At 41.0% G+C, this 25,266-nt stretch overlaps 1 protein-coding gene across 6 annotated transcripts in view; it reads right to left on the bottom strand.

Annotated features, from left to right (window-relative positions):
- Positions 1-25,266, bottom strand: part of SYNRG (synergin gamma) — a 96,514-nt gene that overhangs the window by 32,088 nt on the left and 39,160 nt on the right. For all 6 annotated transcript variants that reach the window (XM_049771258.1, XM_049771266.1, XM_049771274.1 and 3 more), the window contains 5 exons: positions 24,803-25,051; positions 21,818-21,951; positions 12,628-12,746; positions 12,170-12,232; positions 1,749-2,693 (listed from right to left, as the gene is read on the bottom strand). In XM_049771258.1, the coding sequence (XP_049627215.1) occupies positions 1,749-2,693; positions 12,170-12,232; positions 12,628-12,746; positions 21,818-21,951; positions 24,803-25,051 (1,510 nt within the window). The remainder of the gene's footprint in view (positions 1-1,748; positions 2,694-12,169; positions 12,233-12,627; positions 12,747-21,817; positions 21,952-24,802; positions 25,052-25,266) is intronic.

Raw genomic sequence — 25,266 nt, 5'->3', positions numbered from 1 at the left:
ACCGCTCTAAAGGGATACTGCTCCTTTCTGACAGAGGCTTACAGATTAAAAAGAGAAAACACTTCGTTTTAAATCCTCAACTGAAGACACTTGGCTTGAACATTACTTTCCAAGCTGGGAATGTTCTAAGCATACACAAATAACATGAGCACAGAGGTCTTTTTTTTTTTTTTTAAACAGTTCAATCAGAATAAACTCAGTCAAAAACCCAACCACCCCTCCCCAGGTAAAATAAAAATTTTAAATAAATAAATAAATAAAAAGCATCCCAAACCCAGATTAAATTTCTCTAATAAAGACGTCAAGCTTGGCACTGTGAAAGAATAGATTCACTTTCAGAAAAATAGTTTCTAATTAATAACTTCAGAGTCCAAAAGGGAAGTATATATTTATGAGATTTTAAATAAATAAATGTTCAGAAAAAAAAGAGTATTCTGCAACCACTGCTGTGGCTCAAGCAGCTCAAGGAAAAAAAGAGACACAAAATCATTCTACCAAATAAACAACAGCCAAAGAAATAGAAAAATATTCGAGGACAAGTACAGAAAAAGGACATGAACAGAGCATAAGGAGCTCTATAGATTGCCCACTGCACTTGGAATGCCTTATTAGGCAGCCATGCCTGATAACTGGCTCCGGATTCAGCGCTCACTTAATACTCTCCACATTTCAATAGCCAAAGGATGGTTGCAATTTTGTCTTCTGACTTACCAATTAGATCTATGTAAAAGCCATAATACTTTATATTTTCTGCATGACACTGTAAACTTGGAATTGTCTAATGTGTCCCTTTCTAGTTAGTTATAAAAGAACAAACCCTTTATATGCGTAACACATTTGCTAGAATAATACAGTGATAACTGAGATATTTCTCATTGTTAAAGGCCACAAAATAGGTTTATCGTTCTATGTACATATCAAATCACAAACAAAATAAAAACGAGGACACTCGCAATCTAGTTTTTATGACAGGAAGTGGGACTAGAGAATAAACATTTGCTACATGTAAATCCACACCAAGGTAAGGAGGGCTCAATAATAAGATGCTTTCAAACACTTCATGAAAAAGTAGTAGTTACCCTATTCTATCATCTAGAGATATATTACAATGTAATACTTCTGGTAATAGAGTTAACACTGAAAAAAAAATCACATTTTGATTCAATTAGCTACTCACAAGACCTCCTCCTTGCCAGACCCTGCTCTGCAGACACCCCACTACATTCTTTCTCTCCTCTTCTCCCTGGGTTTGTGACAAACTGCAGCATGCAACTCATTACAGTTTCATTTCCTTAGCCCCACAAGACTCAATTTCTGTAAACCAAATGGAATACTAAATTGACAGCTGCCAAATTTGCCCAAGAGAAGAAAAAGGAGAAAGAAACAATGACTTCACTCAGAGAAATGGAGGAACATTACAGACATTACTACAAAAGTCTTAATATAAATTCTGGCAATGTGGGGTTCTGATAGTAGTAGATTGTTTTGTGCCTCTAGAACACTAACATGGTGTTAGAATTCAAAATGAAAATATTTTGGCTTCCCACAGAAGTACAGTATTCATGATATCCATATATCCAAGTAGCTACTGCGTCAAATTTAAGACATTTTTTTTTTAAAGAATTGGCAATGAAGAAGTTCATTATTCAAAACTCATAAAGACTTTCACTCTTCGGAAAATCAAAACCCACAGAACCATCTCTGAACCTTGCAACACCATCACCAGAGCAATCTCACCAATTCCTCACCTGCGGCAGGAGGATGCTGGCCACTAACTGTTGGCAAATCCAAAGAGCTATCAGACATGACATGCTTAAGATCTCCTCCTACATCCGCCAATTTCATGTCAAACTGGACAGAGAGTGCATCTTCTGAGTCCTCCTTGCCCACACTGCTGCCGCCAATGGAAGGGAGATCTAAAGACTTCACTGAAGCAGAGTCTTCTTTGGTGTGTCTGAAAGCCACAGCTTTCTCTCCCAGGGATTTGTCTGAGCTCGTGGAAGAAAATTTACTGGAGTGAAAGTCAGCAAAATCATCATCACTTTTTCCTGAAGGAGTGTTTTCTTTCAGTTCTTCACCACCTGGTCCAGATCCTTCCAGGGAAAGCTGTTTGAAGACATCATACTTGGAAGACAGAGCAACTGAGTTTGGTCCACTTTTCACTGTGCTGCCTGAACTACTGATTAATGGACCAGGACAAGCTTCCTCCTTAAGGGCATCGTATTTGTCATCTGCCTTTTGCTCGCATGAAATTGAGCTATTACCGAAAGCCATAAAATCTGCAAAGTCATCCTGCTCTCCAGTGGGTGCTGGAGTAGAATATTCCCCAAAAAGGTTGAATTCTCCAAAGTCATCAGTCAAATTCGAAGTTTTAGTTGATGCCAATGCTGCTGTCATTGCAGATCCCGCTGGCTGTGGTCGTGTAGAAACAGATTTTGAAGTACTGAAGGCAGCAGGAAAAGACAGTGGCTTCTCACTGCTGCAATTAACGGAGGAAAACATATCTAGGTCGGCTAAGTTCAGAGGATTTTTCACTTGAGTTTGTTGTTTCTGCTGCACAGCTCCTGAGGGAAAAGCTGCCGGAAAAGTTTTGTCTTTAGTTGGTGGCTCTAGTGGTGAGACACTATCTGCGGTTTTAAAATCGGTGAAACCCTCATCAGTTCCTGAGGACTTGAATTCTGCAAAGTTTTCTCCTGAAACATAAAAATACAACCAAGTAAGGAAGAATGCAGATGTGAAGGTCACATGACATATTTTTGCAAGCACACTGAATTACAAACATCATTTTATAAACTTTCCTTGACAGGCTTGACATTTTTAACCACAGCTGAAAAACCTATAAAGTATTCATGTAGAAACCACAGATCTGTTTTCATATTGAAGGCTAGTAATTGGAAAATAAATAAAAGCCAAACCAAGAGTACAAGAGTGAAATTTTTATCTGTTCACTGTGTGATGTGATCTCTAATTTGACATCCTTCAGATGGAAATAAACACCATTCCCAGGACGTTCTCTCACTATGCCTAGCCAACTAAGCATCAATGAATAAAAAAATAGGTGCGAAAGGTTCGTGAAAAATGGCAATTAATGTAGTGGTACATTAAAAATCAAATACAGGGCTGAAGAGATAGTGCAATGATAGAGTCCGTGCCTAGTAAGGCTAAGTTTGATTCTCAGCACTGCAAGGCCTTCTGAGCACTACTGGGTATAGTCTAGGTACAGCCCCTATAAAGAATTTAAAATACATGGGCCAGAGAGATGGTAAAGTACTTGGTCTTATGGGCTGGAGAGATAGCATGGAGGTAGGGCATTTGCCTTGCGTGCAGAAGAACGGTGGTTAGAATCCCGGCATCCCATATGGTCCCCAAGCCTGCCAGGAGTTATTTCTGAGTGTAGAACCTGGAGTAACCCCTGAGAGCTGCCGGGTGTGACCCAAAACCCCAAAATAAACAAACATAAAAAAGAATTGGTCTTATATCCCACAGAGCTTGGCTCAAATCTCTGGCATCTGTCTCTAGAGTTCAAGGGGTTACTCTTGAGCACAGAGCCAGTGGTAGTCCATGAGCACTGTCAGGTGTGGCCCTAGGCCCTACAAATCACAACAACACAAAAAAAAAATAACATTTATAATGATTAAAAAATTACAAGTAGAAATGAAGTTATTATGGAAAATTCATTTTGTTATGTAGAATACTCTGTTCAATGAGATCCTTTACTGTTAGGTACTTTGTGGTCTCATTCAACAATACGGAGTCATTAGTTTGAAGGCAACTTTGATCAACATTTTGGATTAGGTATCTACTTACTTGCAATGAATTTTGAGCAAGAGCACATTTTATTTTACTTTATTTGTTATTGCACCATACCCAGTGGTGCATAGGAGTTATTCCTGGCAGTGTCTGGGGGAGCATGTGGTGCCAGGAATGAAATCTAAGCCTCCCACACAAAACATACTCTCATCCAACTAAGCTATCTCTCTGACCCCATACAAGATTTCATTTTACTTTACAGTTTTGTAGGCAGCATCCAGTGGTGCTCTGGGCTTACTCCTGACTCTGTGCTAAAATATCGCTACTGATCACGTTTGGGGGACCAGGTAGGTCTAGGGGTTCAAACTCAGGCCATAATCCCTGTACTATCTCCAAAGGAGATGGGAGCATGGAGGGGAGAGGTTTGGGTCACATCAGGAAGTGTTCAGAGCTTACTCCTGGTTCTGTGCTCAGGAATCATGTCTAATAAAGTTCAGAGGACTATATGCAGTGCCAGGATTGAACCAGTTCCAAGGACACATTTTAAAGTAGCTTCTCCTATAAATACCAATGAATTCAATCTTACAGAGAGAAACAAAATCTGAATATTTGAGGAATTTTTTCTTCACCTGGCAGTACTCAGGGGTTATGCCTGGCTCTGCACTCAGAAGTCACTCCTGGGGGGCCGGCGCGGTGGTGCTAGAGGTGAGGTGTCTGCCTTGCCAGTGCTAGCCTAGGACGGATCGCGGTTCGATCCCCCGCCGTCCCATATGGTTCCCCAAACCAGGAGTGACTCCTGAGCGCATAGCCAGGAGTAACCCCTGAGCGTCACTGGGTGTGGCCCCCCAAAAACAAACAAACAAAATGTCACTCCTGGCAGGCTCAGGGGACCATATGGGATGCCGGGATTCAAACCGGGATCCGTCCTATGTTGGCTGCATGCAAGGTCTTACTGCTGTGCTATCACTCTGGTCCCTTGAGTTTTTGAAATAATCTTACTATAATAACCTGCAATTGTTCTTATTTATTTTACTATTATTTAAAATTTCATTTTATTTTTTTTTATAGGAGCACATTTCAGAGAGTTATATGGTACTGAGGACTAAACTCAAAACCATGGATATACTAGACAAGCTTTACATTTGAGCTATCTCTCTAGCTCTTATTCTTATTTATTATACTTCAAAGGGATTTCAATAAATATCATTATTTAAAATCTAGAAGAATATAATTCTGAGGATGAGGCTATAGGTTACATTTGTTTGTTTTTTGGGGGTCATATTTGGCAGTGTTAAGGACTTATTCCTGACTCTGAGTTCAAGGATCACTCTTAGTAGGGCTTGGAGAGAACATAGGAGGTGCCAGAAATTGAATCCAGGTCAACCATGTGCAAGATAGTACTACCCACTGTACTAGTTCTCTGGTCCTGAATTTATTATCTTTTTTTGTTTTTTGTTTTTTGGGTTACACCCGGCGGTGCTCAGGGGTTACTCCTGGCTGTGTGCTCAGAAATAGGTCCTGGCAGGCATGGGGAACCATATGGGACACCGGGATTCTAACCAACCACCTTTGGTCCTGGATCGGCTGCTTGCAAGGCAAACGCCGCTATGCTATCTCTCCGGGCCCGAATTTATTATCTTTTTAAAGAAAATAGATATTTATGAACTCATTATATGCAGATAAAAATATGGACCCTGGGACTAAGGATATAACCCAGTGTTAAAGCATATATGAAGCCCTCTTCCACAAACTGGATCATTAATTTTACAAGGTTTCTTTTCTTTTCTCCCCTCCTCTCCCCTCCCCTCCCCTCCCCTCCTCTTTTTCTTTCTCTCTCTCTCTCTCTCTCTCTTCTCTCTCTCTCTCTCTCTCTCTCTCTCTCTCTCTCTTCTCTCTCTCTCTCTCTCTCTCTCTCTCTCTCTCTCTCTCTCTCTCTCTCTCTCTCTCTCTCTCTCTTTCTCTCTTTCTTTCTTTCTTTCTTTTTTGGTTTCTGGGTCACACCTGCCAGCGGCAACACTCAGGGGTTATTGCTGGCTCTAAGCCAGGGGTCTCACACTCGCGGCCTGCGGGCCATTTGCGGCCCTCTGTACAACATTTTGTGGCCCACGGCCAGCCTTCAAATATCGCAGTATTCGCAATTATTTGCTTACCGAATAATCGCAATAAAAAGAAAAAAAATCGCAGTAAACATTCGCATACCCCAAGCAGTTCCGTTCGGGGTATGCAAATGTTTAATGCGATTTTTTTCTTACTAATGCGATTTTTTATTGCGAATATTCAGTAAGCGAAATCCCTTATGTGGCCCTGCCTCACCCCGACTTTGCCTCCTGCGGCCCCCAGGTAAATTGAGTTTGAGACCTCTGCTCTATGCTCAGAAATCGCTCCTGGCAGGCTTGGGAGACCATATTGGATGCCGGAATTCGACATATAAGGCAAGTGCCTTACCTCCATGCTATCTCTCCGGCACCATAATTTTACAAGGTTTCTATTACTTTTGTTTTGTTTAGTTACACTCAGTGACTGATGCTCTAGTGTAGTTCCTGGCCATGCTAAGGAAATCATGTGATACCAGAGATTAAATTTTGAGTTTCTCCCAAGCAAAGAACGCACCTGAACCTTTTGAATTTGCTCTCCAAACCCAGAATTTCTCATCTTTTTTTTGTTTGTTTGTTTTTGTGCCATACTCGGCAGTGCTCAGGGGTTACTCCTGGCTTCATGCTCAGAAATAGCTCCTGGCAGGCACGGGGGACCATATGGGATGCCGGGATTCGAACCAACCACCTTAGGTCCTGGATCTGCTGCTTGCAAGGCAAATGCTGCTGTGCTATCTCTCCAGCCCCAATTTCTCATCTTTTTGAAAAAAAAAATCCAAATTTCACTAAAAATAAACTATAGAGGGGCCGGAGAGATAGCATGGAGGTAAGGCATTTGTCTTTCATGCAGAAGGAGGGTGGTTCGAATCCCGGCATCTCATATGGTCCCCCGACCCAGCCAGGAGCGATTGCTGAGCACAGAGCCAGGAGTAAGCCCTGAATGTTGCCGATGTGACCCAAAAACTAAAACTAAAATAAAATAAAATAAAATAAAAATAAACTATAGAAACATGGATTATAAAAATAAATTTAAGGGGCCGGCGAGGTGGTGCTAGAGGTAAGGTGTCTGCCTTGCAAGTGCTAGCCAAGGAAGGATCGCAGTTCGATCCCCCAGCATCCCATATGCTCCCCCCAAGCCAGGGGCAATTTATGAGCGCTTAGCCAGGAGTAACCCATAGCATCAAATGGGTGTGGCCCGAAAAACAAAAAAAAAAAATTTAAAACCAAAATTTAACTAAAACTGGTATTCAAAAGAATATAGTTGATTTAAATACATTATACTCATTTTTACTTTTTTTTTTTTTTTTTTTTTGGTTTTGGGTCATACCCGGCAGTGCTCAGGGGCTACTCCTGGCTTTACGCTCAGAAATCAACCCTGGCAGGCCCAGAGGACCATATGGGACGCTGGGATTTGAACCACCGTCCTTCAGCATGCAAGGCAAACGCCTTAACCTTCATGCTATCTCTCTGGCCCCACATTATACTCATAATAAGTATTTTGATGTATCAAATAAAAATCTGAGTTACATAACCAATCTACCAGCATCAACACTGAGAGCACTTATCAGGACATGTTTAGAAAGAATAAGGCAACTCTCAGAATTATTATTATTTTTTGTTTTTGTGTCACACCCAGCAGTGCTCAGGGGTTACTCCTGGCTCTACGCTCAGAAATCGCTCCTGGCAGGCTCGGGGGACCATATGGGATGCCAGGATTCGAACCACCGTCCTTCTGCATGAATGGCAAGTGCCTTACCTCCATGCTATCTCTCTGTCCCCAACTCTCAGAATTATTATATTTCATGGTGGCTTTTTTTTTTTTTTTTTTTTTGGTTTTTGGGTCACACCCAGCGGTGCTCAGGGGTTACTCCTGGCTGTCTGCTCAGAAATAGCTCCTGGCAGGCACGGGGGACCATATGGGACACTGGGATTTGAACCAACCACCTTTTGGTCCTGGATCGGCTGCTTGCAAGGCAAACGCCGCTGTGCTATCTCTCCGGGCCCGGTTTGCTTTTCTTTTAAAGATGGAAGTTGAGGGGTCGGAGAGATAGCATGGAGGTAAGGCATTTGCCTTTCATGCAGAAGGATGGTGGTTCGAATCCCGGCATCCCATATGGTCCCCTGTGCCTGCCAGAGGCGATTTCTGAGCATGGAGCTCTGAGCACTGCTGGGTGTGACCCAAAAACCATAAACCAAAACAAAAAAAAAAAGGATGGAAGTTGAAAAGTTTAATCCAGGGCAATATGCATAGCATATGAGGTATGTGGACTAATACTGAGTTATAGGTTATGTCCCATATTTTATGTTGCTTTGCGGAGCAGGTGCTACACCCAGTGATATTTGGTGTTATTCATGGATCTGCACTCAGAAATCACTCCTGGCAGTGCTTGATATCTGAGATACCATACCATATGGTATTTATTGATAACAGGTCGACCACATGCAAGGCAAGCACCTATGGACTGTACTATTGCTCTGATCCTATTTTATGCTTTTAAAACATACCACTAATAAAACTAAGTTCAATTTCACAAACAAAAAAAAGCAGTTATAAACTCTGGAATTTTGGGCTATTTTATCAGTGATTAGTAATATTTTTATAAATAACAAAAGGTAGTAAGTACTAATTTTTGTTTTGCGGCCACACCTGGTAGTGCTTGGAGATTTCTCCCAGCACTGCTCAGGATTTCACACATGCAAGGCAAATGCTCTACCACTGAGCCAAATTCTTTGGCCCAATAAGCAATTCATTTTATCACAGCCTAAATTTTTGATGGCTGCTTTAAAATATCTGTGAAATTGACAAGTTTTACTTAGCCATTTGAAACATAGAAATCACAGCAAACTAAACTTACTGAAGATTTGCAAACGTTTCCATTAGAAATGTAAGCTGAGTGAAAGAAATTTAAATGGATGGATTTACATATTCAAAAACAAAAGTAAATTTTCTTGGCAAATAAATTCATTGAAGTTGCTGTAAGTTTGCATGTGAGATGGTATATTTGGTACATTACCTCATGGGTTCAATCCCCAATCCTACTACATTTCCCACTTCTAATGTCCACATTTTTAGGCCCAAGGCACATCTCTAAAGAGATCACTTTTTGGTAAAATTCTCTATCATTTTTTTTCTTTTTCTTTTTTTCTTTTTTTTGGTTTTTGGGTCACACCGGCAATGCTCGGGGAACCATATGGGATGCCGGAATTCAAACCAGCGACCTTCCGCATGCAAGGCAAATGGCTTACTGCTGTGCTATCTCTCCGGCCCCCTCTATCATTTTTATCAACAGAATATTTTCCTCATCTAATCTATGGTTTAAATTGTAGAGGCAGAAAACTAAAATATTATTGAATTCTCATTTAGAAACAAAAATTATTTCAAGATTCCTTAAAAATTCTAAAATACTAACATCATTTGAAATCCATTTATTAATTATTTTGTTTATTCGGCCACAACCTGCTGAGTTCAGGGATCACTCCTGACAGGCTCAGAGGAACATACGGGATGCCAGAGATCAAACCTGGGTTGGGTGTGTGCAAGGCAAGTACCCTGCCTACTCTATTTTTCCTGCCACAGTCTGTGTTTTTAATAAGGATAGATTAAAATACATTCTCCTAAAATGAACAAAGTTGTCATCTCTATTTGGAAGACCTAGAGTTAAATAAAGACAGGAATAAAAAAATAGCAAACAAAAATGACAATAATCTAGAATTCTGTTAATAAAGTACTGAGAGCAGGACTCTGGTACTACTTACTATTTATTGGCACTACTATTTTTTTCCAGGAATAATATATATAAGATATATTACAGCCATAACTATATTACACAAAGAACCTAGTAAGAATTATCTTTTGGGGACTAGGGCAATAGTACAATGGGTAAGGTATAGCCCTGGTGCCCCCTAACCTTTTTACTTATTTTATTTTAATTTTTTTTTGGTTTTTGGGCCACACCCGGTGACACCCAGGGATTACTCCGGGCTATGAGCTCAGAAATCACTCCTGGCTTGGGGATCATATGGGACACTGGGGGTTCAAACCTCGGTCAGTCCTAGGCTAGCACCAGCAAGGCAGATGCCATACTGCTTGTGCCATACTCTGGCCCCAGTCCCTAACCTTGTTAGATTCAATGCATTTGGATAAATATTGACAGGAATCACTCACCTGACCAACCTCAAACCTCACCCCAACCACTTTTAGGTGGGGTTCTATAAAAAATAAAGATAATGTATGAAAGCTGAGGTAAAAAATATACTGCTTAAATATTTGTAAATCAAATCCCTTTTCAGAATAATAAATTTGAATAATAAATAATGAATTTCTGGGGCCAGAGCAATAATACAGCAGAGAGGGCATTTGCCTTGCACACAGTCAACCTGGGTTCTATCTTTGGTACCACACATGGTCCCCTGAGCCCACCATGAGTGATTCCTGAACAAAGAAACAGGGGTAAGCCCTGAGTACGAGTGGGTGAGGCCCCCAAACAAATACAAACAAATAATAACAATAAAAAAACATTCCATTTCTTATGTTTTGTAGAGTCTAAAAATGTTTGTGTTCATTCAAAACCTTAGGATATCGGGCTGGAGTGATAGTACAGTAGGTCATTTGTAGGTCATTCGTCCTGTATACAGCTGACCTGAGTTCAAGCCTCAGTACCACATATGGTCCAAGCACCACTAGGAGTGATCCCTAAGCACAGAGCCAGGAGTAATACCTCAGTATCCCTGGGAATGAATCAAAAACAAAACAAAACAAAAAACTCCTTAGGATATAGTAACTATTTCCTCCCCATTCTAATATGCACTAAAAGTATGAAGATATACTGACATATGAAGACATACTTCATACAAAAAGTATGAAGATAAACCCTGGAGGGATTTCTGAACTGTCAATTTACTTCTACCAATCCTTTCATCAACTTGGGCAAAGATAAATTTATAGGATTCTCTACTCATTGGAACCTTATTCCTGGCCTCTCCTATAACTTTTTATCTCCTGAGATAGAGGGCATGAAACCAAATGTTTGTTGAAGAATAGCCCAAATTTGAGCAAGTCAGTACAAAAAGACAGACTATGGCAATGTTCTAGAAAAAAAATTATCATCAGAATATACAAATTTCTGGGGCCAGAGAGATATCATGCAGGTAGGGCATTTGCCTTGCATGCAGAAGGATGATGGTCCCCTAAGCCTGGCAGGAGTAACCCCTGAGCGCTGCCAAGTGTGACCCAATACCCCCCCCCCCAATAAAAACCCAGAATATACAAATTTCATAGCATACACAGCTAATAAACTCTAAATAATATATTGTGATCTACTTATTATCTAAACTTTATACATCATGTTTATAGTAGGATTTAGTGACAAGCATAATCCTGGTTTTGTTTATGGGTCAGACCAGATGGTGCCAGGGTTTTGGTTCTTCATTCAGTCACTCCTGGTTGGCTCAAGGGACCACACAGGGTGCTGAGGATTGAACCCAAGTATGTCATTCGTAAGGCAAGTATCCTACTGTATTATCTTACTGGTTCCTAAATTATCATTAAATATTCTTTTCATCTCTAAGGCCTTTTATTCAGAGATGGGAAGTACACATGCACAGAAATGATTTCATTTAACTAAAATGCAGGCAAGAGCCAGAGCAACAGTACAACAGGTAGGGTGCTTACCTTGCATGTGGATGACTGGGGTTTGATTTCTGGCATCCTATATGGTAAACCCAAGCCCTGAAGTGCTCCCCGAACACAAAGCCAAGAATAAACCCTGAGCGTCACTGGGTATAGTCCAACACCCACCTCCCCTCACAAACCCACAATAAGATGCAACTAATTAAAATTTTTTGTAGTATAAGACTGTTGCCTTTTGCATAGTTCAGATAGTCCAAAGTTTGTTAAATATTGAAATAATAAAAATATTTACATTCCACATTCCATAGGAGTCTAACTTGGTGGAAGGATTTTAGTGAAAAGGAATGCATTATTATCAGAGGAAACTGCATCAATTGGCCCTAAATTTTTAGATTACCAAAATGAACATATTTTTCTTCCTGGTCATTTTTAGTTAATGGTTAATGTTTCGTGTCAATGAATGAACCACCAAAAATCCTTTTTATTACGAAGTAAATTCAATTTTGTTTTTGTTTTTTGGGCCACACCCAGCTGCGCTCAGGGATTACTACTGGTTCTTCACTCAGAAATCGCTCCTGGAACAGGGAATTGAACCCGAGTCCATCGAGGGTCGGCAGGCTGTAAGGCAAATGCCCTACCACTATGTTATCTCTCTGGCTACACGAAGTAAACCTGAGAAATAAAAAAAAAAACTTACCTAAAGATTTATTCTCTGCAGTCTGTTCAAGTTCTCGGAAAGCACTGTATTTATCACCAGACTCTGTGAGGAAAGACAGAAGTTAATTTATGTGAAGGACTTGAAATTAGGGGCTGGGAGACAGCACAGTGATAAAGTGCATGACTTGTATGCATGAAATCTGGGTCTGATCCCTGGAACCACAACAGGAAAAATACATGAAAAACAACAACAACAAATGAGATCACAATATTAAGAAAATAGACTGAGTTAATCAGATTTATAGATGATATAAAGCACCTCACACATTTACCATAAAAGACAACCATGGGAAAATAAAGATTTAGGCTGGTGATGTGGTTATGTGGAGAGTGCATGCCTTCTTGCCTTGCATGCATAAGGCCCTGGGTTAGAATCTGGGCATTCAAAACATTAATTACATTCACAGGTTTATGAAAAACAGCGTGAACTGTTTTTACCTCCAAATGGAACAGTATTTTCAGAGTTCTTGTCAGTTGTAATTCCTTTAAACACAGCGTATTTATCTACGGAAGCAGATGCTTTAGTTCCAGAAAGTGGCATCAACAAAGAAGGGGCACTAAAAGGGAAAAAAATATTTCTTAATGACTTGGACATTGAACCATTCCTTTATGATGTAGAAAATTAAAATAAAAATGACAAATAAGGGCTGAGAGATAGTAGGGTGCTTGCCTTGCATGTGGCCAAGGCAGATTCAACTCCTGGCATCCCATAAGGTCCCTGAGCACTACTATTATGGTTCCTTAGTATAGAGCTTAGGTATTCCCCCCGAGTGTCACTTAGTGTAGCATAAAACAAAAACAAAAGTAAAATGACAAACAGGTATCTCATGGATACCTACTTCAAAAGTTGGAAACAGGCAGAATTTTTTTTTTTTTTTTTTTTTTTTTGGTTTTTGGGCCACACCCGGTAACGCTCAGGGGTTACTCCTGGCTATGCGCTAGAAGTCGCTCCTGGCTTGGGGGACCATATGGGACGCCGGGGGATCGAACCGCGGTCCGTCTCCTAGGCTAGCGCAGGTAAGGCAGGCACCTTACCTCCAGCGCCACCGCCCGGAACAGGCAGAATTTTTGTTGTTGCTGCTTTAGGGCCACAGCTGGTGGCACTGAGGGGTTAGTCCTGGCTCTTGAGCTCAGAAATTACTCCTGTCTGTCTTGGGGGACCATATGGGATACTGGAGGTCAAACCAGGGTCAGCCACGTGAAGGCAAACGTCCTACCCGCTGCACTATTATATAGTTCTGGACCCAGGCAGAAATATTTAATTATAATTTATTATAATTATAATACTTTATTATGATTTAATTTAAATTTATTTATACGTTTTACCTCCATTTCCATACATTATCTTTATTTTCTCTAGGACCCCCACCTAAAAGTGGTTGGGGTGAGGTTTGAGGCTGGTCGGGTGGGTGATTCCTGTCAATATTTATCCAAATGCATTGAGTCTAAAAAGGTTAGGGGCTGGGGCTGGAGTGGTGGCACAAATGGTAAGGCATCTGCCTTGCCCGCCCTAGCCTAGGGTGAACCTCAGTTCGATCCCCCAATGTCCCATATGTTCCCCAAGCCAGGAGTGATTTCTTTTTTTTCTTTTTTTTTTAATCTTTATTTAAACACCGTGATTACAAATATGATTGTAGTTGTATAATTACAGTCAATGAAGAACACCCCCCTTCACCAGTGCAAGATTCCCACCACCAATTGCCCAGATCTCCCTCCTCCCCACCCCAGTACTCGAGACAGGCTTTCTATTTCCCTCATTCATTCACATTGTTATGGTAGTTTTAAGTGTAGTTGTTGCTCTAACTGCACTCATCACTCTATGTGGTGAGTTTCATGTCATGAGCTGCACTTCCATGGGTAAATGCGGGGGAAATAATGGTTGGGGACTAGAGGCAGTAAACGATTAGAAATGAGCTTGTAGGGCAGTATCAAGGTCACAATACAAGATGGATATTATGCATATATAAACTATATGCATATAATACTATCAATATATATTGTACGCATGGGGGCACTAGCCCCCGCATGGTTTTTGGAATGGAGACCAAGGAAAAAAATTTTCAGTGACTGTCCCAACATAAACCAGTGCTGCAACAGCCTGTCCTCATCCCAAAGTGCATTCCCATTAGTGTAGGGAAAGGTATTGGGAAAGCCTGATGACCCCTATAGAGTCCACCTGGACCGGCGCCCAGGGAAGGCCTGGAGTCCAGGGGAGAAAGAGGGGGACGGTTGGGGGCCTGCCAAGCCTCCCAGCACTCCCCAGGCGAGGGAGCCAGGAGTGATTTCAGAGCTCATAGCCTGGAGTAACCCCTGAGCATCACCGGTGTGGCCCAAAAACCAAAAAAAAAAAAAATTTTTTTTTTAAATTAGAGTGAGTTAAATTATACTTTTTATTACACAAATTTGTTTAATATTTTTGTTGTTTGTTTTTGGGCCACACCTGGCGGTGCTCAAGGGTTCTGGGGATCAAACCTGGATCAGCTCCAAGCAAGATAAGCACCAGGACTGCTGCACTATCTCTCCAGCTCCCATAAATTTGCTTAATTTTATAAAGTATAAAGAAATTAAAAACAATAAGTTAGGAAATAGGAAAAACATTATAAGTTAAGCAATAAATTAGGAAATACACAGTCCCCCCAGCATCTCTAGGAGTAGCCCCTAAGCACTGTTGGGTGTGTCCTAGTCCTTCACTCCCAATTAAAAGAGCATTGAAACAGTAATTCATTTCTATAATTTGTTATTGGGGGCCACACCAGTGGCACTTAGAGGTTACTCCTGGCTCAGTGCTCCGAAAATCACTCCTGGAAGACTCAGGGGAACCACATGGATGCCAGGGATCAAACCTGGGTTCATCCCAGGTCGGCAGCACTTAGGGGTTACTCCTGGCTCTGTGCTCAGAAATCGCTCCTGGAAGGCTCAGGGGAGCCATGTGGGATGCCAGGGATCGAACCTGGTTCATCCCAGGTCAGCAGTATGCAAGGTAAATGCCCTATCGCTGTGTTATCACTCTGGCCCAGTAATTTCTCCCTCCCTCCCTCCCTTTCTTCCTTCCTCCCTCCCTCCCACCTTCCCTTCCTTCCTTCCTCCCTCCCTCCCACCTTCCCTCCCTCCTTCCTTCCTTCCTTCCTTTCTTCCTTCCTTCCTTCCTTCCTTCCTTCCTTCCTTCCTTCCTTCCTTCCTTCCTTCCTTCCTTCCTTCCTTCCTCCCTCCTTCCTTCCTTTCTTCCTTCCATCCTTCCTTCTCCTTCCTTCCTTTCCTTCCTTCTTCCTTCCTTCTTCCTTCCTTCCTCTTCCTTCCTTCTCCTTCCTTCCTTCCTTCCTTCCTCCTCCCTCCCCTCCCTCCCCTCCCCCCTCCCTCCCCCTCCCTCCCTCCCTCCCTCCCTCCCTCCCTCCTTCTCTCCTTCCTTCCTTCCTTCCCTTCCTTCCCTTCCTTCCTTCCTTCCTTCTTCCTTCCTTCCTTCCTTCCTTCCTTCCTTCCTTCCTTCCTTCCTTTTTTGTTTTTGGATCACACCTGGCAGCGCTCAGGGGGACCATATAGGATGCCGGGATTCGAACCAATAACCTTCTGCATGAAAGGCAAATGCCTTACCTCCATGCTATCTCTCCGACCCAGTGATTTCTTTCCTGATTATCTTAAAAGGGTTTGATCCATGCAGTCTGTCTATTTCGTTATTTAAGTTACAACAATAAAATGAATATCATGAAAAACACATAGGATGATGACCTATAAATCTGAGAGCCAGGGAAGAGGGAGAATTTCAGAGAAAGAATGAGCATGTGTCGGGCATGTGCAAGGCTCTGATTTTGATCCCTGGTACTGCACTAATTCCTTCCCAAAGAGCACTGCCATATGTTGCCATATGTTTGGGTGGCCCCCAAACACTGTCAGCCTTGGTTCTCAGGGTCTGATCTTTGAAAACTTCGGCCCAGGGTCACTCAGCACTGGTGTGTATTGACCCACTTAAAAACAAATGGGCTGGAGAAATAGCATGGAGGTAGGGCATTTGCCTTGCATGCAGAAGGATGGTGGTTGGAATCTCAGCTTCCCATATGGTCCCCAAGCCTGTCAGGAACGATTTCTGAGTGTAGAATCAGGAGTAACTCCTGAGCGCTGCGGAGTGTGACCCAAAAACCAACTAACCAACCAAAACAAACAATAAACAAACAAACAAAAAAACAAACCAAAAGCCACAGAAACTACAGAAAAAGCTCCAGGGCTAGAGAGAGGTCTGGGCCCAGGAGCACATGTTTTATGTGCAAAAGAACCTGATTTTGTTCCTTGAAACCTTCTATTATAATCCTGGACACCCCCAAGCACCACTAGGAATGCCTGGCCTCAACATCCTCAGCTCCAAATATTTGCTCAGTTCTGGGGTTTGCTCCCAGAGGTGCTGGGAATCAAACTCAGAACTTCAACACACAAACAAAACATGCTCTGATGGCCCTATAAACAGCATCTTAACAAATTATCTTAGCTTTATTATAGATTATTTCCTAAAATGGGTTCAGAAAGCAGAGGTGGAATAGTTCAGATAAAATCTATTTCTCATGCCATAAACAACACAACTGAACCCTGTTAACCTAAGTGATAACAAAATGAAGAAAATATATTTAAGAAGTCAGTTTGTGAAATGTTCAAATAAGATGCAAATTTTCTTTTTCATCATGTTTCAGTGCTTCCTGGCAGATGTTCAAAAATCTGATAACAGCAGAGTTAAAACAATTTGCATCTTTACAAGGACTACATTAGTGGTTCCAGAAGCTAGCTTTGTAGGAAAACAACAATCACTTGAAAACTAGATAGAGATACTTTTGACTACGAATGAAAAAATATTGTAGTGAGTAATATATGTGTGGGTAATTCTTGGGCAGCTTAAAGGCATACTATTAAAAATGTTGCCTCCCACCCCCCCTTATCAGACCCAGGCAGCTCCCTGGCAGAACAATCTTTACATATGAATGACTACATTCCACTACTAGCATGTGTCATTCAATATTGCACACAAGTTCTATAAATGGATTTCTATTGAGGTCTCTGCCCTGGAGCAAAAAAATCTTTCCACAGTCATTTAATCTTCTTATCAGTGGCCAACAAACAAGGTAAAAAACCCCAGCTCTTGCACTGGCTTAGAGGTCCAAAGTACTTTAGGAATTAATTATTTCAAATGTTATAATTTTTCATCACTAACAAGTAGCTGTTATTCATTTTTTTGGGGGGGGCCACACTGGTGATGCTCAGGGGTTCCTCCTGGCTATGCGCTCAGAAATCACTCCTGGCTTGGAAGGACCATATAGACGCTAAGGATAGAATCAGGTCCGTCCTGGGCAAATGCCCTACTGCTGCGCTATCGCTCTGGCCCCAAATAGCTCCTATACATTTGATCTTGACAACAGTTATAATCTATATATCATATATATATATATTTTTTTGTTTTTGTTTTTGGGTCACACCCGCCAGCACTCAGGGGTTACTCCTGGCTCCAGACTCAGAAATCACTCCTGGCAGGTTCAGGGGACCATATTGTATGCCGTGATTCGAACCACCATCTTTCTGCATGCAAGACAAATGCCCCGCCTCCATACTATCTCTTTGGCCCCCATATCATATATAGATTTTAATAAGATCTATAAGTCAACTACAATTCATTGAACAGAAAGGTACACAGGAGCAGAGGTAATTAATGCTATAGGGAAAAATATAAATTTGTTTTCATGACCCACCAATTTAGCCACAGTCTTAATGTACATTGGCAAGGGATTGGAGAGAAAGCACAGAGATTAAGGAACATGCCTTGCATATGGCCAACCCTTGTTTGATCCCCAGCAGCAAATAGTCTCTTAACCTCACTGCAGGGCAGGAGCTTCAAAATCTTAGGCTCCTCATACTGAACTACCAGCCTTAGCCTCCCTCTTTGTAAGTACTTAATAAAGGGGATGGAGCGATAGTATGTGGGTAGGGCATTAGCCTTGTACATGGCCAATTAGGGTTTGATTCCCAGCATCCCAAACAGTCCTCTGAACTTGCCAAGAGTTATTCTTGATCCAGAGCAAGGAAGTAACCCGAGCACTACTGGTTGTGTCCCCAAAACCAACAACCCCCCAAAAGATATTTTTACTCTTATTTTTCCTCTTTGATTTTTTCAACCACACCTAGCAATGCTCAGGGGTTACTCCTGGCTCTGCACTCAGTAATTATTCCTGGCAGTGTTTGGGGGACCATGTGGGATACTGGTCATGCAGCTTATTCATGTGTGAGAAAAGCATCCTACCCACTTATAACACATGTAACACTCCAGTCCTTATTTGTACTCTTTAATAGCAATGAAAGGTACTAAAGTAAGAGAGATGTATTGTTTTAAAAAGTTAAGCCTTATGTACCTAAAATACTACCGTGAAAGATATGTAAGCCATTATGGAAAAAAATTGTGTTTTTAATCAGAAACTTTCTTTGACTTACATGGATTATTATTATATATTATATATCATGTCACTATATTATGTTATGTTAGTTTACCTCATTATGTTAATCAATTTTGTCTCTTGAATAAATTCTTACAATTAAAAAAAATGGTTAAGCTTGCACATTGCTGGTTAAGGTTGGTGTTGGAACAATGAAAAGCCTAAAAAAAAAAATGTATCCTGAACAACTTTGTAAATCATGGTGTTAAAAAAAAAGTTAACCTTGTATATATAACATTGAAAAGACTTCAGAGAAATTGGCCAAAAATTTATTATGCCTTTCCTCTAGTGAACCCATCCATGTTTTCCAATCATTCCCTGTGGTTATCTGTTATAGATGGATCCACTTGCTAGCTCATTCTGTTAAATACACACATTTAAATAGCAAAATAACCAAAACACTCTTACTCCTTTAACCATCTCCCCGCCCACCAACTATTCTGTCAACCTCATGTGACTAATTATTATTCTTAGCTTCCCTGTGCCTGGCACATAGTATTTTCTGAATGGATAAATTAATAATGTTGCAGTCTTCCAGCCTCCCTTTCATGACTTAAGAACAGATTTAAGCACCATTTCTCCCCTCATTTTGACATCCAGTTCCACAAGCCCAAGCAATTACTCAGATACTTTTCAGTGTTTGTAACTCTAAATCCAGAGTAACTTCAATCATTTACAACAGGATTGCAGTCAAGTGAATTTATCCCAATTTAGTAGCAAGAATTACCATCACTGTTTCAAATGGGAAACACTTTAATTTTAAGATGGTTATTTAAGAAATTTGGGTAAATTTTGTTAAAGCAATTTAAAAGAATAAATTTTGTTAAAACGCAAGAAATCTAGTAAAGAAATACAATGTGTCTTCCAGGTTATTTATACAGATGCTGGTGTAGAGGGCTTAGACATTTCAACACTTCAGTTACTTCTATAGTAATTTTCTTTAGTGTGTCATTTTGATGGTTTCTTTTTTTTTTGGGGGGGGGGACACCACTTTTGGCAATGTTCAGGAGTTAGTCCTGGCTCTGCACTCAGGAATTATTCCAGCCAGTGCTCAGGGAACTATATAGAAATGCTGGGGATTGAACCTTGGTCAGCTGCATGCAAGGTAAGCACTCTACCCACTGTTCTATTCCTCCTTTTGTCACTCCTCTCTCTCTCTCTTTTTTTTTTTTTGGCTTTTGGGCCACACCCGGTGACACTTAGGGGTTACTCCTGGCTATACAATCAGAAATCACTCCTGGCTTGGGGGACCTTATGGGATGCCGGGGGAGTGAATCGTGGTCCATACATGGCTAGTGCACACAAGGCAGACTTATGCCCTGTGCCACTGCTCCGACCCTGTCACTCCTCTTTTTGAAGCAAAAAAGTTTTGTTGAAACCTAGAAAAAGACAAGGGGAGAGAAAGGGCGAAGTGCGTGTTCAAGAGAGAACACAAGCTCTTCCAGGTGGAAATAAGCAAACAAAGAAACAGAGACAAGCAGGTGAAATATATATATTCAAGAGAGAACACAGGCTTGAGAGTGTTGAGAGAACACAGGCTTAAGCCATTTTGATGTTTTCTTGAAACACGGTACCTTTTCCTAAGCTGTAATATCCTATAATGTCTATTACTAGGTCACTGTATCAGTGTATATGCGGCATGTTAACCATGAAATAATTAAGTGGTTAAAATGTAAGAGATCAGTTAAATTGCACCAACAGAAACAAGAGCAATGGAATATATATTCTGACATATTCTAAAAAAAAGTTCTAAAAATAAAAGCAGGGGCCGAAGTGGTGGCGCAAACGGTAAGGCGTCTGCCTGGCATGCACTAATCTAGAACGGACCGCAGTTCAATCCCCCAGAGTCCCATATGGTCTCCCAAGCCAGAAGTGATTTCTGAGTGCATAGCCAGGTGTAACCCTTGAGTGTCACTGGGGGTGCCCCCGCAAAAAAGCAAAAATAAAATATAAATAAAATAAAATAATAAAGCAAAAAATTTTTATTGCCTACTTACCTACTCAAATCAGTATGTTATCCTCCATGAAAAAGCACTTAAAAAGAAGAGATGAGGGACCAGAGATAGCACAGTGGTAGGGCGTTTGCCTTGCACGCAACTGACCCAGACGAACAGTAGTCTGAAACCCGACATCTCATTGGTCCCCGTGCCTGCCAGGAGTGATTTCTGGGTGCAAAGTCAGGAGTAACCCCTGAGCGTGGCCGAGTGTGACCCAAAACCCACCCCCCCAAAAAAAAGATGAGACAAAAAAAGTTTGATATTACTGCACCTAAATAAGCTAAAACACGCAATGATTAGATAAATGTTTATGGAACTGTTTATAGATACAAATAAAATCCTCTGAAAATCACTGAACTCAAATGAAACACAAATAGTCATATCTGAGTTTCTGAATAAAGATTTATGTGAAAAGTCAATGGTGCATAGTATGACTAAAAAATATCAAATTATATGCCCATACCTAAAAGTCTTTTCAGTTGAAGATCTGAATCTATTAAAAGAACATGAAATCAGCAGTCATCACTGCACAGATGCACTCAGTTATAATAAATTAGGTATAGCACAGGTAAAAAACAAAAAACCAAAACTGACATGCAGGTGTGTACCATGAAGAAATGGCAGCAGCTGGAATTTAAGATAAGACGCAAAGAAAATTTCAGAAAGAAAAGGTATAAATAAAAAAGGGATATACATGGTGAAGAGTCTATATATGTATGTATATGGGGCCGCCACAAAGGCTACACCCGACAGTGCTCAGAGGGTTATATGGAAAGAAGAATTGCATTCAGAGTTTTATGTATGTTAGGTATGTGTTATACCACTTGAACTAATTCCCTGGCCCAAAACTAAAAAGCCTTTGTTTAAAAAAAAACTATAATGATTGATTGATTGGTTTTTAGGCCACACCCAGTGGCGCTCCGGGGCTACTCCTGGCTCTGCACTCAGAAATCACTCCAGACAGGCTTGGGCGACCACATGGAATGCCGGGAATCGAAATGGGTCCCTCCCGGGTTGGCCGCATGCAAGGCAAACACCCCACCACTATACTCTCTCTCTTGCCCCTGAAAAGCCTTAATTTTCTAGCTTACAGTGTTAATATATACTACAGAATATATATATTCTCTTTCTCAATTATTAAAGACACTGTTAAGTGTAATAAACTATTTTTACCTGTTTCCATGCTGGGGATTTGTTGTTTTTGAGGAAGCAGGCAACTCTTGGAAATCACTGAATGAGACATCAAGGGATCCTGACTTAGAAGCATCTTGAAACTCCTGGAAGTCATCATCCTCTGGTTTTACTACCTAGATTTACAGAGGACATTTAAATGGAAAGCATCAGTTGATTTTAATAGTGACACAGCTCTCACTGTTGATCGCAAAGATTTCCTTTTCTCGCCTTTATGCACAATTACTGAATTTTGGAACAGCCTTTAGATACTACATTAACTATAGTCCTTATTCTTAAGTCCTTATTCCTGTTTGTGTTTGTTATTTAGTTTATTTTGGGGATACACCTGGCCGATTTGGAGGAGGGAAGGGCCAGGGGACTTCGCCAAGTGGGGTAGCATTGGAGAGTACAGTACTATTGTGTTTCTGGATGTTCTCTTAAATACATGGTAAAGGTCTGGTTTAAAGAGAAATTTAAATTTAAATTTAAAGACAGATCCATATGATTTTCAAGTAGCTGAATCACATCTATTAGTTTGCTGTGAAACTGTCATCTTTCAAAGGCATTTTATTTATATCTGTAAATTACAAAATATAAACTTTGTTAGAACACAAACATATATTAAGTGAACATTGATTCCTAACCTCATGGTCTAGCAATGTTGATATTTTGTTGTTTCTTTCATTGTAGGTCCTGGGTAACAACACACCTAGGCCTCATATGCTCTACTGCTGAGTAACATCACCAGTCCTCCACAACTACTGTTAACACTTTGTTTTATAGACTAACATGGTTAAATTACATTGTTATATACTTTTAAAACGTAATTATGTAGCATGAATATCTTTTTTTTTGTTTGTTTTTTCGGGCCACACCCGTTTGATGCTCAGGGGTTACTCCTGGCTAAGCACTCAGAAATTGCCCCTGGCTTGGGGGACCATATGGGACGCTGGGGGATCGAACCGCGGTCCTTCCTTGGCTACGCTTTCAAGGCAGAGACCTTACCTCTAGCGCCACCTCTCTGGCCCCAGCATGGATATCTTTTAATGCAATATATGTAAAACTAACGCTAAAACAGGCTGCCACTGAATAAATGAATCAAATTTACTGAGCCATTTTTCTGCTGGACCCTTTACACATTCCAAAATGTTTACTCTTAACAATGCTATAATATCCTTGTATATCTTTATCTAAGTAAATGTTTCTATAGAATAAAATCCTAGTTCAGAATTACTAGTCAAACCTCTATTCCAAAAAAGCTGTATTAGTACATCTCATCTATAGCATATTAATCATGCTCCCATTACATAATCATTGGAATTATATATTTTTTCTAATCTGAGACATAAAAAATAATTTGATTTTAATTTCAGTTTATCTGCTCCCTGGAAAAACAAAGCCTAAAAATTAATTTTACTAGGCCTAATGTATGTTTAGGTGTACACTCATGGCAATAGCTCAGCAGCAGACTACCTGATCTGTAAGCACGAGGTAACAAGATTGAGCCCTGACACTGTTCATATACACCTAACACCAATCTCGTAGCTCTTTGGGAGCCCTAGTGCCACAACAAAATGTGTGATCTCTGGTGCACTGCAATTGTGGTGTGTGTGTGTGTGTGTGTGTGTGTGTGTGTGTGTGTGTGTGTTAACTAAAAAGAAAAAGTGTGGGAACACCAGCATATCAAAGTTACCCTAGTAACTGCAATAAGAAAGGAAGGGGAAATAAATATATACATGATGAAAAATCCTTAATCTTTTGGCCAAAATTCAGGTATTTTAAGGTCTAAGATCTCCATGTTGTAGGATTAATACATTTTATACTTTCAGTTCTTTTTTTGAGAGAAGAAATAGAACTCTTAATGAAATAGTGTTCGGTGTGCCTGAGGGCCATTCCTAGAGACTTGACCTGGCTCGGTGGGCAGGACAGTTCAGTGCTCAAGTGTGGCAATATGCTGCTGGTTGGGCCCAGTGGTCCTGGATAAAATATTCTTGGTGAGGTGCTCACTTCATTCAGTTTTTTTTTTTTTTTTTGGTCACACCTGGAAGCATTCAGGGGTTACTCCTGGCTCTACGCTCAGAAATCACTCCTGGCAGGCTCGGGGGACCATATGGGATGCCAGGATTCGAACCACCATCCTTCTGCATGCAAGGCAAATGCTCTACTTTCATGCTGTCTCTCTGGCCCTCCTTTATTATTATTATTATTGTGTGTGTGTGTGTGTGTGTGTGTGTGTGTGTGTGTGTGTGTGTGTGGTTTTTGGGTCACACCCGGCGGTACTCAGGGGTTATTCCTGGCTCCAGGCTCAGAAATTGCTCCTGGTAGGCACGGGGGACCATATGGGATGCCGGGATTCGAACAGATGACCTCCTGCATGAAAGGCAAATGCCCTATCTCCATGCTATCTCTCTGGCCCCTATTATTATTATTTACTTATTTCCTACTATTCTCTTCTGGCCCACAGAAGCTCATCTAGTAAATCTGCAGTGAATAATACACAAATTCCTTTTTGGATCTTACTGCTTTCAAATTTCTGTCTTTGTCTTTGTCTTGGTCATTCTGATAATGTATCTTGAAGTTTTTCTATTTGGTCTATTTCTGCTAGGACCCTTTCGAGTCTGAGGTTATTATTTTAAAACAACAACAACAACAACAACAAATGGAGGATTGAAGAAATAGTACAGAGGGAAAGGCGCTTGCCTTGCATGCAGCTGCCCCAGTTTGATCTAGTACTGAATGTGGCACCCTGAGCATCACCAGGAATGATCCCTTGGCACAGAGCCAAGAGTTAGCCCTGAACTGAGGCCCCCCCCAAAAAAAAACACAAATGGGTTTACATTCAGTTTTGGGAGAATCGTTATGTTTTTTATTATTTATTTGTGGTGGTAGTAATTGAAAGAGGCAGGGCCTCATCCCTACAAAGCAAGTACCCTATTGATTCCTGGCCTTTCAGGGATTACTCAGAATGAGACATTCTCCATTTACCTGATTTGTAGGGTAAGTTTGCATGAAGCCACTGGAAGCCTGGGCTGCAGCTCCCCCTACTGGTCCACCAAGGTTAATGCCCATGACTGGCTGTCCGAGGTTGAGGGTCACAGAACCAGCAGGGACTGAAGGCATCCCAGTTGGCTGACTCACTGCAGTAGGCAAAGTCATAGGAAAGCCAGTTAAGGTTGGAACAGGAGCTGCTGGCAACTGGTTCAGAGCATCAGGACTCATGGCAGGAACACCCCTCTATGCAGGAGAAAATAGAAGGAATCGTTTTAGGAAAGTGTAAGCCAAACACAATCTAAATCTAAGTCACACCTGAACATAAAATTTATATAGTACTGGGACTCTCCCTAACTCCTAAACTTGAAATAAGTAAATAAGCTAAGGTTACTGAAAGCCTATTATTGAGCAAATCAATGGCCAATACATTTCAACTGACATTTTCACTTTGACAGAGT

The sequence above is a fragment of the Suncus etruscus genome, chromosome 1, assembly GCF_024139225.1.
Source record: "Suncus etruscus isolate mSunEtr1 chromosome 1, mSunEtr1.pri.cur, whole genome shotgun sequence".
Classification (NCBI taxonomy): Eukaryota; Metazoa; Chordata; class Mammalia; order Eulipotyphla; family Soricidae; genus Suncus; species Suncus etruscus.
The sequence above is the reverse complement of the archived record's forward strand: the minus strand, read 5'-3'. Positions and strand labels throughout refer to the sequence as shown.